Here is a 19,942-nt window from a genome sequence, read left to right on the forward strand (position 1 = left end):
CATCACTGACGTTTTTAAGTCTCAAATAAAGAAAAACACTCGTAATTGGAATCCTCTGATATTTTCCCACACATTCATCCTGTTGACAAATTATTTTACCAGCTAAGTAGAAATCATAACAGCATAAATTAAATTTGTTTAGTGAAGCACTACAGATACCCAACAATCAAAGATAACCTCTGAGGAAAATAATGAAAGAAAGCTATGATCAGGAATAATTTGAAAAACACTCAAACATTTCATTGGTCAGACACTGCCATTCAAATATTTGATCACAGAATTTTCTGAAATTAAGTGGATGGTTAGGTAAATAAAATAATGGTCTCTGTCCAAGACTTTTTTTCTGTAAAGAGAAGAATATTCATCTATGAAGGAAGGTATCTTTCTGAAGGAGGTAAAGCAATCCACAGGAACTTTTAGAGATGTATCAAACCATACATTCCCACAAAAATGAAAAACATGTTAGAAAATCAACTATGTACTATCCAATCCTAAAAATCATATTTCCTAATGTAGATGAATGAACTAATAGATGAGTGGTAATAAAAATAATGTTTAAAGGAAATGCTCTCTGTTCTCCAAAATAATCCTATTAGGATACTTATGTATACTTGAGTATACATAAGATTAGATTACATACATTAGATTCACTGTACCCTAAAATGAAATTACATCAGTTCTTTTTTTTAGAATTCTTTCTAATGCAAATAGTAAGAAGGAAATTGAGCTGATTTTCAAACTCAGAATCATTATAAATCACAAACAGAACCTAACTGACATACAAAAATACTAGCCCCAAACAGTCACATTAGGCTATTTAAGCATTATATGCCTTCTCATTTCTACCCCTGAACATTTTTACTGCTTAATGCTTGAGCTAACAATCATATTATGGTTCACCTATCTCTCTGTTTGTTTTTATTTTTTTATTCTCCCCTTGAGTACAAACCATCTACGGCTTTTGAAAACCTCATAAGACCTCACTAGCTTACAAAAAAACAAAATACACCTAGATAGCATTGGTGTGTAAATTGTCCAGGTTTTATCCAAGCCTTTTATTAATATGATACCACCCACTTATATAGGAATAAAAAAGCAGGGAAACAAATCAACAAACATGGTTATAGCAGAAAGGGCAATGCTGGAGGAAGCTATATTTAGCTTTTTGCCCTTGAGGATAATAATGACATTTTTACATCAAGATTTGAACTGCTGTAAACACTCATGGAATGTATCAAGGAGTGTCCTTGAATATACAGTAAGAATTACAAGCAACGTTGATGAAAGTTTCCATATGCACTTGGTTATGAAATAAACTGATTTCATGATTATCTTTGAAAATGATCTTAACTTAGGTAATGTCAATCTTGGAAAGCTGTTTAAATGTTTAGAGTTACCAAGGCAATGCCAGGCATTCTGCATGTCCTCAACAAATATTAAAATATTAATTGAATTCAAATATAACCTGTAATTGATTGATATGCACTCTGGATATTGAAATCGTAACATGCTCATTTAGCAATTAGCAGACAGAAAAAAAGCCCACACTGGGCTCTGCACAGGGCGTGGAGCCTACTTAAATACAAATTGAAACTTTCCCCTTATCTCACACCATATACAAAAATTGATTCCAGTGTATTACAAATACAATTATGTCAGGTAAAAGATTTCAGAAATTATCTTCATGACCTTGAGACAGGCAAAAATTTCGTAAACAGATAAAAAATGCACTAGGTATAAAGGAAAAATCTGACAAACTGGACTTTATTAACATTGATATTTTTTTCTTAAGTTTATTTAATTATTTTGAGAGAGAGAGAATGTGTGCAGGTGTGCATGAGTTGGGGAGGGACAGAGAGAGAGGGAGAGAGAGAATCCCAAGCAGGCTCTGTGGTGTCAGTGCAGAGCCTGACACGGGGCTCAATCTCACAAACCAGGAGATCATGACCTGAGCTGAAATCAAGAGTCAGATGCTTAGCCAACTGAACCACCCACACACCCCTAAAATTAAGAATTTCTGTTCAATAAATGGACACCATTAAGAGGCAAAAGCAAGACACAGAGAGAAGATACTTACAACACAAAAGACTCATGTCTGGAATGTTAGAATATATAATGTTCTCAAACGTCAATAAGAAAAGGAGACAACACAACAAAAAATGAATAAATGGAGAATATATATTCGTACCATGGAATACTATACAGCAATACAAATGAATGAATCATTTCTATAACATTCACTGCTACATAAATGAATCTCACAAAGATAATAAATGAAAGAAGATGAATACGGAAGACTGCACACTACAGGATTCCACTTACATGACATTCAAAAAAAGGCAAAGCTAATCTATGGCTATAAAAGCCTGACAGTGGTCACCTCTGAGGAGTGGGGAATGACAGGAAAAGTACCTGAGGAGAGATTTGTATGGTTTTATTTCTTAATCTGGGTAATAGCTGCATAAATGAATTCATTTTGTGACAATTCATTGAGTTGTATACTTATCATCTATGTACTTTCATGAATGTATATTTCAATTTTGAAAAGCTTATTGAAAAATTTACTGAGGTATGTCGACCTCCTGCAGTCTGATGACACTACAAACTCATACTGTCCAAAAATCACTAGGTTCAACAAACCTATGATCAAGACCATGATGATGAGGGTAGTGACTAGGCATTATTTGGTGTTTCCAATTCTATTTTCATAAATTAAAGAGTCTAAATCACAAAACAAAGTGTAGTAAGTTGCCCAACACCAGCCACAGAGTTCATATGAAGTGGAACCAGGATTCCTAGGAAGCCTGGCTCCTGAGCTGCCCATATTCTTTTAAAAGATTTTAAAGTAATCTCTCTACCCAACGTGGGGTCAAACCGACAACCCCAAGATCAAGAGTCATACACTCCACTGACTGGGCCAGCCAGGTACCCCAAGCTGGCAATCTTCTTGATCACCATACCACACCATTTTGTTTACAAGATTTCTTGGGTTTTAAATTCCTATCGTATCGAACATGTGGTTGTTGTAGACCTTTTCTGCTTTCTTCAAGCCCATAATCTCATCCTAGGCCATCCCCTTCCTTCTAGAGAAGATTGAAATTGTGAGTGTGATTTATCACTTGAAGTATATATCTAATGTACCCATTAGATAATAAATACCTTGAAGAACAACCTTATATCTCTGTATTATCAACACAGCTCTGAGTACACCGATGGGGTTTGAGGTACTCTTTGTGGAGGAGTAGAAAAAGTGATGAGTTACTATCTATTATTTTCTTAAAAGTTTTTCTTTAAGTTTATTAATTTTGAGAGAAAGAGACAACAAGGGAGTGACAGAGAGAGGCAGAAAGAGAACCTCAAGCAACTTTCACATTGTCAGCATAGAGCTAGACACGGGGCTCAAACTCACCAACGTGTGAGATCATGACCTGAGCTGAAATCAAGAGTCAAACACTTAACTGACCAAGCCCATCCAGGTACCCCATATTATTTTTCTTGCATCAGGTACCAGCTTCATAGAAGAAAAACCACTCCAAAGACCCAAAGATATGGAAAACAGTAACAAGAGTGTCACGAGTAGGTGCTTTAAAAAATAAATATCTGCAAAACAGCGGAGTAAGAAATCCTAACAAGTACAAAAGAAAATAAATATTCTATAATTAGTAAGTGTTTCAAAGTTAGGTATAATTATTAATAATTATATATAACTAATAATATTAGTTATAACTTAATAACTATATCTAATTAAGTAGAATAATTGTTACTAATGTGAGTTTCATAATTAGCACACCAATCTGAGGATTAAGAAAATACAAGTTCCCTTATATCCTTGGGCTTTCCTTAGGTAGATCTTTTCATGGGTTTTTACATATTCTTTAACCTTCATTAAAACTTATGAATGTCTACATTCCAAACCTGTTAAGACAGAAGTAAAAAGTATTACCATCTGCTGATTTGAAGGATCCTTAAAGGCTACCCACAATTCTTAAAAGAAAGATGTTAAAATCATGCGGAGACAGATGGACTTCTGGCATGAGGAGTTCCACTGATCTGCTCCCCAGTGGAACCGGTGAAAACTATGTAAATAACCCCAGCCACTTAAAACCTCTGAAAATGGTCTTAAAAGCAAAAGTAAAAAAGAAACATCTATTCAAGAAAATCTACGACAATTCAGTAAGAAAGGCAGGAAACTGGTATTTGAACCAAAACAGCTTCCCTCCTCTCCTCTCGGCTCAGCCAGACAAACACTTCTGCTGGATTGATGCAGCCAAAAACACAGGGCTCCCCTCTCTCCCTACCTCCTGGACAAAGGGTTTTCTTTCTGGGAGGAGCATGATCTCCATTATTTCTCTTCCTTCCCCCAGCTGCCTGCTGCTGAGGCTAAGTGCTAAGCAAGTGATACAGAAGCTCTACCTTAAGTGTGGCTCCTTTAGAATACTGGGCCTCAAGAGTCCTTCTCCAGTCCATAAAGCGTGGTAGTTCCACACAAGAGAGGCAAGCCAAGAAGACCTCAGGCTACTGCTCCCTGTGTTGCATGCTTAGATCCTACAGCGGGGGTTTCATTTGGAGAGAAGACTGCCATAGTTCCCAGTCTCAACTCCAGAGCCCTGGAAGATATTTTTCCTATGAAGTAAACAGGCCATGAAACAGAGAGCCCCAAACCTCTTTCCAAAGGAACTGACTTCATTTACAACAGAGCATGGAGGGTGCTCTCAAGGACGGTACAGGGAGGGACAGCAGAGGTTCTGAAAAGCAACTGGGAGAAGATTCATGAATCTAGTGAACATACACAGTGACTGTATGTTCACAGGACAGAAACAGGGAACAAACAGCAGAGAGGAGCCCTCCTGGGTTCAGAACAAACATCAGACACTGACTCCAGAAACCGTTTCATCAAAGATGCAACTAGTTGATTGCATTCATTCGAAAAGAAATTTGTGTCCCAGTGCATTATTGAGAACAACTGAGCAACTGGTCAGCAATTAGTGGAGTTTACAATTGGGTGTGATCAAGAAAAGAGAGGAAGAGTGCCCGACCAATACCACTGTCATCCCACAGTGGCTGAGTTGCATACCCAAAACTATGCCGCCTTGAGGAACAGTGTAAAAAGCTTAACAAGGGGAGGTGGGGGGGGGTGAGGGTATCGACTTCACTAAAATAATCCAGTTACTAAACAAATAAATAAAAACAATAAGCCCTCCCTGGGGTGGACAAATACCCTGAGCTGCTACAATACATAATCTAAAATGTTCAGTTTCCAACAAAATACTATGAGGCATACAAATTAACAGGTCATGACAGTATGACCCACACATACACAATGAAAAAGCAGCAACAGAAACTACCTGTGAAAATAATCAGATGTTGGATTTATAGGAAAAGATTCCCAAGAAGCCATTATACATCCACAGAACAAAATTGAAAAATCACGAGAGGTGCTCAAGAGTAGACTTGAACTGGCCTAAGAAAGAAGTAGTGAACTTGAAGATAGAGCAATTGAGATTACTCAAGCCAAAGATCAAAAAGAAAAAAGAATGAGAAAAAAAGAACAGTCTCAGTCAAATGTGGGACATCATTAAAACCACAAATATACATGTAATGTGAGTACCAGAAGATGAGGAGAAAGAAAATGGGAAAAAAAAAAATCTTTAAAAAAAATAATGGTTAAAAATGTCCAAAGTTTCCTGAAAAACAATAACCTACTCACCGAAAGAGCTCAACAAACTCCAAGAAGGATAAATAAAAAGAGATCTAAACACAGACACATCACAGTAAAAATGCTGAAAGTCAAAGGCAAGGAGAAAATCTATAAAGCAGTGTTAAATTAATTAAGGTGGCCATTGTACAGAAGTGGCTTTAATGCCTCAGTAGCCTACATAACCAAACCAAAACCTAAGCCTGTAAATCCCTCAACATTAAGAAATTGAAACCTGAGGGCAACTAATCACCAACAGCCAACCAGACTCTTCCAAATAAAGCAAATGCTTAAGCTGTAGTCAATCAAACAATTTCTTTGTTTTGCTTCTGCCTCTTCTCTATACAAGTATTTCCCCTAGCTCCTGTCAGTGGCGTGTTCCTAACCAATTGCAATTTGGTGCTACTCAATTCAAACAGATTTTTGCTCACATAAACCTTTTTAATATGCCTAGGTTTATCTTTTAATTTTTTTTTTTAACGTTTATTTATTTTTGAGACAGAGAGACACAGAGCATGAACGGGGGAGGGTCAGAGAGAGAGGGAGACACAGAATCTGAAGCAGGCTCCAGGCTCTGAGCTGTCAGCACAGAGCCCGACGCGGGGCTCAAACTCACGGACCACGAGATCATGACCTGAGCCGAAGTCGGACTGACCCACCCAGGCGCCCGCCTAGGTTTATCTTTTAAAAGTAGCAACAGGAAAACAATGTGTCACTTATTTAAAAAACCCTCCAATAAGACTGATAGCTGACTTAACAGAAACAATGGTGGCCAGAAGCAGTGGGATACATAATCAAAGTCCTCAAAGAAAAAAACGGTAGGCCAAGAATCCTAAATTCAGCAAGGCCTTCATTCAGAAACGAAGGCAAAACAAACACTATCCTATATACACAAAACTGAAAGAATTTGTTGTTAGCAGACCACTTGACAAGAAATACTAGAGGAATTTCTTTAGGCTGCGAGCAAATGACCATAGACAGCAATCTGAATTCACACGCACAAAGAACACTAGGTAAAGATCTCCATAATTATAGAAGACAATATAAACACATATTTTTCTTTCTTCTCTTAATTCACTGAAAAGGCAATGAATGGTAGAAGATAATACATACAGAATGTATTGTTGAACCTATAACATTTAGAAACATATGCAAAATATATTTGCTAGTAATAGTACAAAGGAGGTCTGTGGGAACAAAGCTAATATGGACTAAGGAAATAACATGAGATGATGAAGTAGTAATACTAAGCGTACTGTTGGGTTTGTAACATTAGTAGATATAATACGTGTAACAATAATACCACAAAAAGGGTACACAAGGAATAGAGCTATGTAAGACTAATGTTTCTAAATATTACTGGAATCTAGTACAAATACGAAACAGAGTCTGATAAAGGAAGGGTACATATGAGAAACCCTACAGCAATCACTTTTTAAAAACCTCAGAAACAGTGAAAAAATAATTAATGAAATTAAAATGCTAGAAAATATTCACTCCACGTAAAAGAAAAAAGTAAAGGAGGAACAGAGGAGTAAAAAAAAAAAAAAAAAAAAGACATGAAACATAGAAAACAAAAAGTAAATCAGACATAAATCCAACTATATTATTAGTAATAATACATGTGAATGGGTTAAACAATCCAATTAATCAAAATGTTGTCAGATTTTATTTAAAAAAACACGACCCAACTATATGCTGTTTGCCAGACACAAAAACACAGATTGAAAGTAAAAGGATGCAAAAAGATATATCATGAAAAAACCAACCACAGAAAAGCTAGAGTGCATATTCTCAAAATAGACTTTAAAAATGTAAATGAGATTTTTAAAAGGAACACCTAATAGGATCAAATTCATTAAGAAGATATAACAATTATAAACATGTATGCATCTAACAACAGAGGACCAAAATATATGAAACAGAAACTAACAGCATGAAGAAAGAAGCAGACAATTCAACAACAAAATTTAATGCCCCACTTTCAATAACGGATATAACAACTAGAAAAAAGATCAAGAAAACAGAAGAATTGCACAACACTTATACCAACTAGATCTAACAGACATCTACAGAACAAAACACTCCGCCCCCCCAAAAAGCAGAATATACATTCTTCTCAAGTGCACATGGAACATTCTCCAGGAGAGACCATATGCTAGGCCATTAAACAAGCCTCAATAGGCTAAAAGGATAGAAAGAATCACATTATGTTTTCCAAACACAATGGTATGAAATTAGAAATCAATAAGGACAGATTTAGGAAATAAATATGTGGAAATTAAACAACATACTCTTGAACAATCAATGAGTCAAATGAGTCAAAAAAGGGAAATTAGAAAGTACTTGAAGATAAATGAAAATGAAGACACAACATACTCAAACTTATGGAGCACAACTAAAGCAGTGCTTACAAGGCAATTATAGCTATAAATGCCTATGTTAAAAAAAGAAAATCTTAAATCAACGACCTAACCTTCAACCTTAAGACAATGTAAGGAGAAGAATAAACTAAACCCAAAGCAATTATAAGGAAGAAAACAGTAAAAATTAAAACAGAAATTAATGAAAGAGAGAACAGAAAAAAAAGAATTACAGAAAAATCAATGAACCCAAAAGCTGGTTCTTTGAAAAGAAACCTTTAACTTGTTGATCAGCAATAAAAACCTTTTTCTTGTTCGACCAAGAAAAAGAGAACAGATTCAAATTATTGGAATTAGAAACCAGTATTACTATCAACCTTAGAGAAATAAAAAAAAGGTTATAAAAGAATACTATGAACAGTTGCATTTCAACAAATTGGATTACTTAGATAAAATGGACGAATTCCATGGAAGACACAAATTACTGAAACCCGACTCAAGAAGGAATAGACAATCGAATAGACCTATAACAACTTAAGAGATTGAATCAGTAATCAAAAAACTATGCACAAAGAAAAGCCCAGGCCTAGACAGTTTATAGAAGAGGAGGAAACACTTCCTAACTCATTTTATAAGGCCCACATTATCTTGATACTAAAACCAAAGACATCACAATAAAACTACAGATCTATATTTCTTATGAATATGTATTCCAAAAACCCAAGAAAATACTAGCAAACTGAATATAGCAACATATAAAAAAATTATACGCTAGACCAGGTGAAATTTATCCCAGGGATCTGAGGTTGGTTTAACAACTGAAAATCAATTAATGGAATCCATTACATCTATAGAATAAAAAACAAAAATAGAAGGGGATTTCCTAACCTGATAAAGGGCATCCATAAAAAAAACCTACAGAGAATACCATACTAATGTGGTAAAGACTGGATGTTTTTCCCTAAGATCAGAAACAAGACAAAAATGTCTGTTCTCACAACTTCTTTTCAATGTATATAAATATATATATTCAAACATCAATAAGTACATTAAACATAAAAGAACTAAATACTTGTATTAAAAGTCAAAACCTGTTAGATCTCATTAAAAAACTAAAACCTGCTGCTTAGAAGCGTCAAACTTCAAAAGTTAAAAAAGGCTGAAAGAAAAAGACAGGAAAGGATATACCATGTAAACGTTAACCAAAAGAAAGCTGGGGAAGCTACAGTTTCAAATAAAGCAGACTTTATGGCAAGGAGCAATACTAGATATAAAGAAGGATATTTCAAAACGAGGAGTCAATCCACAAGGAAAATATAACAATTCTAAATTATCTGTCCCCAAGATACCATATAACCATACCATCACAGTAAGTGAAGCAAAGTATATAACCATACCATCACAGTAAGTGAAGCAAAACAAACAAAACCTAAATGGAGAAATAAACAAATACACAACCATAGTAGGTAAACAAGAAAACAGCAAGGATATAGAAGATCTAATTGACAAAACAATTTACCTTACTCATATATGTTTAATATTGAATTCAAGAATTACAGACTATACAATGTGTTCACAGATTACTTACCAAAAATTAACCATATATATGCTGGATTATAAAGTAAGGTTCAAACAACTTCTAAAGAACTGAAACCAGAGTATGTTCTCTTCCCAAGTGGAATGAAGACAGAAATCACTAACACAGATAACTAGAAAATATTCGGTCACTAGGAAATTAGGCAATATATGTTAACACATGAGTGAAAGAAAAAAACTTTGAACTAATGTTAGCTAAAACCAATGATCTGAATATTCAGTTTAAAAAACAGAAAAAGAGCAGCAGGGTGCCTGCGTGGCTCAGTGGGTTAAGCATATGACTTTGGCTCAGGTCGTGGTCTCATGGTCTATGGGTTTGGGTCCCGTGTCGGGCTCTGCACTGATAGTGCAGAGCCTTCTTGGGATTCCCTCTCCCTCTCCCTCTCTCTCCCTCTCTCTCTCTACCCCTCCCCTGCTTGCTCTCTCTCAAAATAAATAAACTTAAAAAAAAAGAAAAAAGAAAACGAACAGCAAATTAAAACCAAAGTTAGAAGAAATAAAAATAACAATTCATGATACAGAAAATTAACTTACAAATGCAGAATAACAAAATACGACCATAAGTTTTTAAAAGACTAATGCACATATATTGACCTTTAGCATGACCTGTCAAGAGAACAAAGGGGATGATACCAATGAACAAATTACGTTAACACTGAGAATGAAAAAGTAGTGAAAACCACAGCTACTACAAACATTAAAAAGGTATTAAGGGCAGGGGTGCCTGGGTGGCTCAGTCAGCTGAGTGTCTGACTCTTTAATTCTCTCAGGTATGATCTCACCGTTTGTGAGTCAGGCCCTGAGCTGATAGTGCTGAGCCTGCTTGGGATTCTCTCTCTCTGCCCCTCCATCGCTCTCATTCTCTTGTTCTCTCAAAATAAATAAATAAACTTTAAAAGACAAAAAAAGGTAATAAGGGGATATTATAAACAACCTTGTGCCAATCTGAAATTTTAGGTGAACTGGAAAAACTCCTATAAAAAAGTTACCCAAAACTAGGGATAAGGAGAAACAGAAAATCTGAAGAGACGTATATTTTTTAAATGCTGAATCTGTAATTTTAAACCTTCCCACAAAGAAGTCTCCAAGCCCAGATGGCTTCATTGGTGAATTCTTACAAATATTAAAACAAGAAGTAACACATCTTACACAAACTCATTCAGAGAACAAAGGAGAACACTGCCAATTCCTTTAAGAGGCTAGAGTGACCCTGATAGCAAAATCTATTAACTTTCTAAAAAAGCAAAACTACAGGCTAATTTTTCTCACAAACAAAGGCACATTTTTCCTTGTAAATACCTTAAGTACTATTTATTTATGCCTTATTTAAGAAATCTTTACCTACTCTGTGTTTTGAAATATAGAGATGTATTGCTGTTTCGTATCACACATTTACATTAAAATCCATTAAGAATTAACTTTCTACATGATGTGAGATGGAGTCAACATGCATTTTTCTCATATGGGTGTACAGACACTTTGGTGCCATTGCCTTTACTGGTGCTAAGGCACTAGCAGTTTACACACCAATGATGTTTTTGCAACATCATTACAAATGTCCACACAGTAAAAGGAAAACAGTTTCACCTAAGAGCTCCTGAAAGGGTCTCAGGAACCCCTGGTGGCCCACAGAGCCCACCTTGCTAAGGCTGCTATATATCAGTGAGAATGAACACACTATTGCTTCACATTACAATATGGATAATTCTCACAAGGATAAATACTGAACGAAAGCAGCCAGGTGCAAATGACTACACACATTCAAAAGAGGCAAGATGAATTTGTGATACTATGAATCAAGACAGTGGTTCTTTTTAAGAGTGAAGTAGAACTGGAAGGGCTCATGAAGGGGTTTCAGGGGTGTGGTGACGTTCTAGTTTTTGACGTAGGGGATGGTTATACAGGTGTGTTTGTAAAAATTTATGTAGATATATACTTATGATTTGTGCACTTTTCTGCTTGCATACTTCAAAACGGAGTATATTCAAAAAAAGAAAAAGAAGCAGAGATTGAGGAGAAAAATTTCTTAAGAAGTAAATTACATCACTCTACTGCTTAAAAGCTGACAGAAACTTCCCACTGTGTTTAGAATCAAGTATTACACACCACCTACAGCATTTCATTATCATAAAGCACACCTGCAGTTTTCAAAATGTGGACACCACCTCATCTCCTGCTCTCTCTCCCCTTGCATATTACACCCCTATCATTCTAGTCTTCTTCCAAGTAATTAAACACCCCTAGAGCCTTTGCTTATGCTAGTTCCCTGGCCTTGCAAGCATTCTTCACACAGCTGGCTTCTTTTCATCCTTCAGGTCTCCTCATGGAGGCCTTCCCAGTCACTGTATGTAAAGCTGCCTCTTTCTCACACCCTTTACCAAACTAAGCACAACGTGAAATAGGTTTACTTCTTTTTTGTCTGTCTCTCCAGTAGAATTCATGCTCCTTGAAGCCAAAGATCCAGTTGTCCTGTTTTACAGTTAAAGCCCCAAGATTTACCACATCTGGCACATTACAGAAGTTAAATAAATACCTTCTGAATGACTGAAAGAACAGTTACAGATGGTTTCATATCAATCAATAAGTATGTAAAATATTTCATATGATCATTATGTATTATCAATCCCAATTCTATTTTACCTGTAAATTTTATTTGCTTACTTTTTATCCATTTTCTTATTCATTACTCATGAAAAAAAAAGTTCAAGTGTCAGCTATACAAACTATAAAGATGAATAACCCATGTTCTTTATGTTTTAAAGATCACATCATCTATTTACCAAGGAAAATCAATGTGGATAAAACAAAATCATACATTTACTAAAAAAGTTATTAACTCAAATACACAGCCTTAAATCTAATTAAAATTGTTGAAATAAGGGGAAGAAAAGATGAGCCCTTTGAAACAAGTATGAGTCTAGTACATCTATCAAAAAAGGAAATCAAGCTAATTAAGCACCACTTTTTCTTAGTGAATCCATTTTGACTCTTGGTGATCATGTCTTTCTTTTTATAAATGTTTGCAGTACATCTTCTAAGTGTAACATATTGTAATAAATTGTAATATCTTATTACTAGGGCTATTTGTCAAATTTAGCTTCTTCTACAATGAGAGTAATTAGGGGAAATCCATTCAATGGTATACTTTGATTTGTCTGTAGCCCCAATATTTAATTTTTATTGAAACACTGTGAAAGAAGAGTGACAATAAACAATGTTTATTGAAAGAGGGCATAAATGAGAAAAGACAGAGAATCTCTGCTGCAGGCAGGTAAACTGCAGCTAAATGTAAGAACTTTCTAGTAGTTAGAGCTGCCTATCAACAGGCTGCTTGTAAAGCAGAAAGCTCTCCATCACTAAAAATCTTTCAGGAGAGCTAACAGGCCATTTTCCCCAGGATGAGCAGAAACAGTCCTGACTTAGGAGGCAACATTGATCAGATCAGTGTCTTTCAAACTATGGTAAAAAAAGCACCTTTTAAAATATTTCCAATTTGTAGTGGACCGATACTTTCACAAATTACAAAAGTATCACACATTTGGATGTCACCACAATGTCAAATTGCTACAGAGGCTTCTAAATGCTTACTTTGATTTTTGTTTGAAACTCACTGCATACAGGTGACAAGCCGGCCTGCATGCACGAGCAAACTATCCTCTGAGTAGCACTGGATTAGAGAGTTTGTAAGAGATCGTTGAGGTTCTACAGTTTTTCAAATTTACCTAGTCTGTCTTCCTTTCTATATTCATTCATGAGGCATAATATCAAACTACTTATTTCCAAACATCTAGCCTCTCCAGCAATTTCAAAAAAAACATAATCTAATCTGAATACATTAGATCAACTGAGATTTTATCTCCCTAAATTGAATAGCAAAATTTACTTTTTACCAAAGCACATCTGAATGCTTATTTAAAACTGGTTACAAAAAATGTATTTTCAGCCATTACCACACCTACTTTTCTGGTGTCACTTTCTTTGCATAATCTGATAATGAAATGTGTGACAAATTATAGTTGATCACACATCTGAAGTTCTAACTTTGTTTTACTAGCTGGCAGTAAAAGTGACTTGGGGATAAAGTGGGGGTACATTCATGAATTTCAGAAGCATGGAGTAGAGGATTTAAGTTTTTTCAACTACCTATGTAACAGTCAGTGCTGATCTGGCCAAAGCAATATGGTGAAGAATTAGAAAAAGAGGAGACAAAATTAAGAGTTGCCCATTCTCGTATTTCCCCCAATACTTCTGGCTTTCTCTGAGGACAGTGAGACATTTTTGTTTAAAATCTGTTATCTTCTTCTCATTCAGAACAAAACAAAACAAAAAAATAAAATAAAACAACCTTCCTTCTCAAGAGACAATTTCAGGATTTATGGACTATTATCTCCCAACTCCATCATCTATGAATATTCTCCCTTCAGTAATTCCAGTATTCCTTAATTCACACTACTTGTACTAGAGCAGGAGTTCTTTTTTATGTTTATTTATTTGAAAGAGAGAGAGAATGTATGTGCATGTATGCAGAAGAGGGTCGGGGGTGCGGGGTGGTACAGAGGATACAAAGCAGGCTCTGTGCTGATAGCACAGAGCCCGATGTGGGGCTTAAACTCAGGAATTGTGAGATCATGACCTGAGCCAAAGTCAGATGCTTAACCAAGTAAGCCACCCAGGTGTCCCTAGAACAGGAGTTCTTAACTGTGAGCATATGGCTGGGTGTTGAGAGGTCTATGAACTCTCTGAAACTCCGAATGTTTTTTAAAATTGTGGGTGAATGAGCAATTATATGGACAAAATGTACACAGTTGCCAACATATTCTTAAAGGGTACAATAATCCAAAATGATTAAAAGTATCTTTCTTAAAAATGTGATCTGGGGGCACCTGGGTGGCTCAGTCGGTTAAGCGTCCAACTCTTGATTTCAGCTCAGGTCATGATCTCACGGTTTGTGAGTGTAAGCCCCACATCAGGCTCTGTGCTGACATCATGGAGCTTACTTGGGATTCTCTTTCTCTCCCTCTGTCTGCCTCTCCCCATTCTTTCTCTCAAAAATGAATAAACTTAAAAAAAAAAAAAAAAGTGATCCAAATAGAAATACAGAGTACAAGGGCACCTGGGTGGCTCAGTCGGTTAAATGTCCGACTTCAGCTCAGGTCATGATCTCACAGTTTGTGGGTTCGAGCCCTGTGTTGGGCTCTGTGCTGACAGTTCAGAGCCTGGAGCCTGCCTTGGATTCTGTGTCTCCCTCTCTCTCTGCTCCTCCCTCATTCATGCTCTGTCTCTATCCCTCAAAAATAAATAAAAGTTAAAAAAAGAAAGAAAGAAAAATACAGACTACAGGTTTTTCATTAATTGAATAGGTATATAAAGACATTACATTCTATAACCAAAAGGACTTTAGAAATAAATCCCTTCATCTTCCAGAACATAAAATTGACATTTGGATAGTTTAAGGAAGTGTTCAAGGCCATAATGCTGGCTGGAAGGCAGAAGCCAGAGAAAAACACCAGCCTCCTGCTTCCAGGTCCCTTCCCTAACATCCTGCCTCCTACACAGGGCCAGACAGGATTATCAGTAAGCAGGCTACAGGCAATCAACAATCCCACCTCTGATAAATATATGACCTCAACACAAATCAAGTAATTTTTTGAATACTACTGTATAAGATACACATTTTCTTTTTTCTTTCACTACAGGTAGCTAAAAATAGATGTTCTCTTAGATCCATTTTAGAACTGGTTTCCTTGCCAGTAGGCACCGTCAACAACTTGTCAATCGTCTGAAAGACCTGAGTGCCTGATCCCACTGCAATCAATCAGAGAAGGGCACACACTTGACCTGGAAGGGACAAAGATGTTTAGGAGAAAGAGGGCTTTAAGGAGGCACTTTAAACACATTTCTGCCTGAGTCGATTACCTCAGAAACCCCACAATACAAAGTAATAGTTGAGTAGATCTTTCAGTAACTGTTAAAGCTATTTGGAAATTTTAAGCAAAACCTCTTTTCAAAGTTTATTTTCTGTTTATTCATACTAAAGAATAGCAAATGCAAAAATCAATGATGATGTTTAGTGAAAAGAATTTTTATAGGAAATAATTAAGTAAGAAAACTCAAAACGAATGCCCTACTTTGGTGTGAGTTAGGATGTGTAGAAATCCAAAATTTGTTTTTAATTTTTTTCAAAATAATTAGAAAACTGAAATCCTGTAAATAAGACTCCAAAAAACCCTTCACTCCCCCCCGCCACCCTTGACTTCTGAATACAGTGCAACTTTCTACCATCTGTTATTTTAGAGAAGAAACAGTAATGAACATATGGGCTTTCTCTCTCAAGCAGCTGTAGTGTAGTTAAAGTTATAATAATTGTCTTTCTGTAAGATAAATTTACATTAAAAACCTGGCCAGTTAAAAACAAATGGCTCAGCCTCAGAGCCTTCCAGAATAAAATTAAGAAATACAGAATTATCTATGACATATTACAGAGATTTAGAGGATATCCTCTAAATCTTATGTTTTTATGTTTAAGGTTAAACCAACATAACTCATGATGCCCAAATCAGTTTATACAGAGTCTACAATTCATGTTTTCTCTTTCCCAATCAAAATGCTAGGAGCCTCAAACAGTAGTTAGGTACACATATATAAAAATCAGTAACTAAATTCTTGAAAGCTTATGATATAAACCCACCACTTCTGTGGGTCAATGAACTCTAATCCAAAAGCATATTTATTTATAAGAAAAATCACAATACATGTGGCACATAATCTTCCATTTTGTATGTATGTATGTGTGTGTGTGTGTGTGTGTGTGTGTGTATACATATATCACTTATAATGAGTTTAAGTAAACTGAAAAGAAATTCAAAGCAGATTCACATCCACATATTTTGAAAATTAGGAATTTTGCCTACCTTTATCTGGGTGATTCAAAATCATAATTCTCCTATGAGCTGTTCTAATCTTGGCTTTGCCAGCAGATGGGCTGTAAAAAGAAATTAAAGTGCTTATAATAAATAGTGTCAAATGCAGATTATAAATTAACAGTTTATATGGGTTTTAAGGAATTAAAAACTAATGAGAATTTCACCATCTTGTGGATAAATATGAAATTACAGCTTGTCACTTAATTTTACTAACTATCAAAATAAACCGTTGATTCAATGTCACATGCATTTTTCTTCCTTTGTAATGCCAATCTCTATTCTTAATCACTTTAAAAAATAAAACACAATATATAGGGTAGGACAGTCACAGTCTATAGATTATACTCAGTTTGAAAACTTATGCTTCAAGTTATCTGAGGAGAAGGTATTTTATATAGTGTAAAAGACACATATTCAGACTCCTGAGCTCCTAGACTACCAGATTTTAATCCCATTCCTATTTAGGATAGGGGTAACCTTGGTGAAATTTTTTAACCTCCCTGTATTTCAGTTTTCTCATTGTAAAACAGGGCTCAGAAAGACATATTCCTCACAGAGCAACTGTAAGGACTGAATCAGTTAAAGCCAACAAAGTGCTAGATCAAGTGTTCCAAACTAGTTAGCTTTTATTATTATTACATTTCAACAAAGCATCTCAAAACTCTTCATAACTCATAATTTTTTTAATATAATTTATTATCAAATTGGTTTCCATACAACAGCCAGTGCTGATCCCAAGTGCCCTCTTCCATGCCCATCACCCACTTTCCCCTCTCTCCTACCCGCCATCAACCCTCAGTTTGTTCTCAGTCCTTAAGAGTCTCTAATGGTTTGCCCCCCTCTGTCTCTGTAACTTTTTTCCCCCCCTTCTCCTCCCCCATGGTCTTCTGTTAAATTTCATAGCTCATAATTTATTTAGCTTGGGAGAAACCTATGGGAAAAGCCTAGCTGTTAGAGCCTATGCTGTAAACAAAAATTAAAGGAGAAAGTTAAATAAACCTAAAATTATTTCAGTAAAAACTAATCTATCCAGTATTGGAAATGTTTCTCACTAGCACATTCTCCAGGCAAGGAAACAAAATTAACACTAACAACAACAAAATTCTGGTATTGCTTATTAATAGCTCTATTATCTTATCTAAGCTACTTAGTATTTATGGGTCTCAAATGGGGATAATAGCAACTGACTTAAAGTATAGCATGGCATTGCAAAACTCAAAGTAATTTAATTCATATGAATGAACCACACTGCAATAGCTAAAAAGCAGGTACTTTTAGAGAGATATTCAGACATAGGTTTAACATCCAGATTCCACCACTCATTAGCTACAAAACTCTGTAGTTTTGCTCACTTAAACTCTCCTAAGTAAAATGGACATAATAAACCACCTCCCAGGATTATTCTAAGGATAAATTAGATAATGCAAGTAAAAGGATTAGCATAACATCATATACAGTGTTCAAAGTGTTCAAAAATAAATAGTTTTTAGTAATTATTATGAAGACAAAGGATGCTTATGAAAGTACATTACATATTTCCTTTCAAAACTGGGGTATAAATAACCTAATTTGACATCTCTTGAAGGACTCAAAAGTATTATCATGAGTATAAATTAAGTGCAAAGAAATTCTTAAGGTCTGCAGAGATTTGCTTACCCTTGTTTTAAAGAGTTCTAGAATGCTTTCCATTTAAGTTTTTCTATTTACTTTTAGAACTGCCTCCTTTGCTATCAGCTGTCAAGCCTTGATTCTGCCATTGTTCCAGTCTCTAGCTATTCCTTGACCATTACTTACTACTTCTAATCTTCTGAGGTTAAATACCAGATCACCAAACATGTTAAAGCAATAAGCATATAAAACATTCTTCTATGAATAAAAAATGTCTTGAGTCAAAGACGAAATCAAAAGAGAAAAAATATTTTGAGACAAAAAAATGGAAATATAACGTAACAAACTTATAGGATGCAGCAAAAGCAGTTTTAAGAGGAAAGTTTATACTAATAAATGCCTATATTAAGAAAAAGGAAAGAGCTCAAATAAATAACCTCCTTTATCCCCAAGGGAACTAGAAAAAAAGGAAAAACTAAGACCAAACTTAGCTGAAGGAAGGAAATAACAAGGATTAGAGTAAAAATAAATGAAATAGTGACTAAAAAGATGACAAAAGATCAATGAAACTAAGTTATTTTTTTAAAGATAATCAAAATAGACAAACCATTAGCTATACTCACCAAGAAAAAAGAAGACAGTACTCAAAATCAGAAATGAAAGAGAAGACATTAAAAGTGATACCACAGAAATACAAAGGATCATTAGAGACTATATTAACAATTATACATCCACAAAATGGAAATGTAGAAGAAACAGATAAATCCCAGAAACATACAACCTACCAAGATCGAATCAGGATGAAACAGAAAAGCTGAACAGACCAATTATTAATAATGAGATTAAATCATTAATCAAAAACCTCCCAACAAAGAAAAGCTCAGGACCTATGGCTTAAATGAAATCTACCAAACATTTAAAGAATACCAATTCCCCTCAAACTTTTCAAAAAAAAAGAAGAAACATTTCCAAATTCATTTTATGAGACCAGTATTATCCCGACACCACAAGCGGACAAGGACACTATAGAAAAGAAAATTATAGGTCAATATCCCTGATGAACATAGATGCAAAAGTCCTCAACAAAATATTAGTAAAAGGATCATACATCATGAACAAGTAGGATTATTCCAGGGACGAAAGGATGGTTCAACATCCACCTATCGATGTGAAACACCATAAATGTGAAACGAAATACAGGATAAAAATCATATGATCTCCCCAAAGACACAGAAAAACCATTTGACAAAATTCAACACCCACTCATGATAAAAACTCTCAACAAAATGGGTATAGAGGGAACATATTTCAACATGATAAAGGCCATATGACAAATGCATAGCAAATATCGCACTCAATGGTGAAAAGCTCAAAGTTTTTCCCCTAAGATCAGATACAACACAAGGTTGCCTGCTCTCACCACTTTTATCCAACATAGTACTAGAAGTTATAGAGCAATTAGGCAAGATAAAGAAATGAAAGGCATCCAAATTGGAAACCAAGAAGTAAAACTGCAGATTACAGGATATTATATAAAGAAAACCCTGAAACTTAGAACTGATCAACAAATTCAATAAAGTTGGAGGATATAAAATCAATATACAAAAATCTGTTACCTTTCTATATACTAATAACAAATAATCAGAAAGAGAAATTAAGAAAACAACCCCACTGGTGCCTGGATGACTCAATCAGTTAAGTATCTGACTCTTGATTTTGACTCGGGTCATGATCTCAGAGTCGTGAGATTAAGCCCC

At 35.3% G+C, this 19,942-nt stretch overlaps 1 protein-coding gene across 1 annotated transcript in view; it reads right to left on the reverse strand.

Moving 5' to 3' along the window:
- The window catches only part of DNAJC15 (DnaJ heat shock protein family (Hsp40) member C15), a 68,401-nt gene that overhangs the window by 268 nt on the left and 48,191 nt on the right, over positions 1-19,942 (reverse strand). Inside the window, exon 5 of the mRNA XM_042926302.1 lies at positions 16,566-16,636. Coding sequence (XP_042782236.1) covers positions 16,566-16,636 — 71 coding nt within the window. The remainder of the gene's footprint in view (positions 1-16,565; positions 16,637-19,942) is intronic.

Source organism: Panthera leo, chromosome A1 (genome assembly GCF_018350215.1).
Source record: "Panthera leo isolate Ple1 chromosome A1, P.leo_Ple1_pat1.1, whole genome shotgun sequence".
Lineage (NCBI taxonomy): Eukaryota > Metazoa > Chordata > Mammalia > Carnivora > Felidae > Panthera > Panthera leo.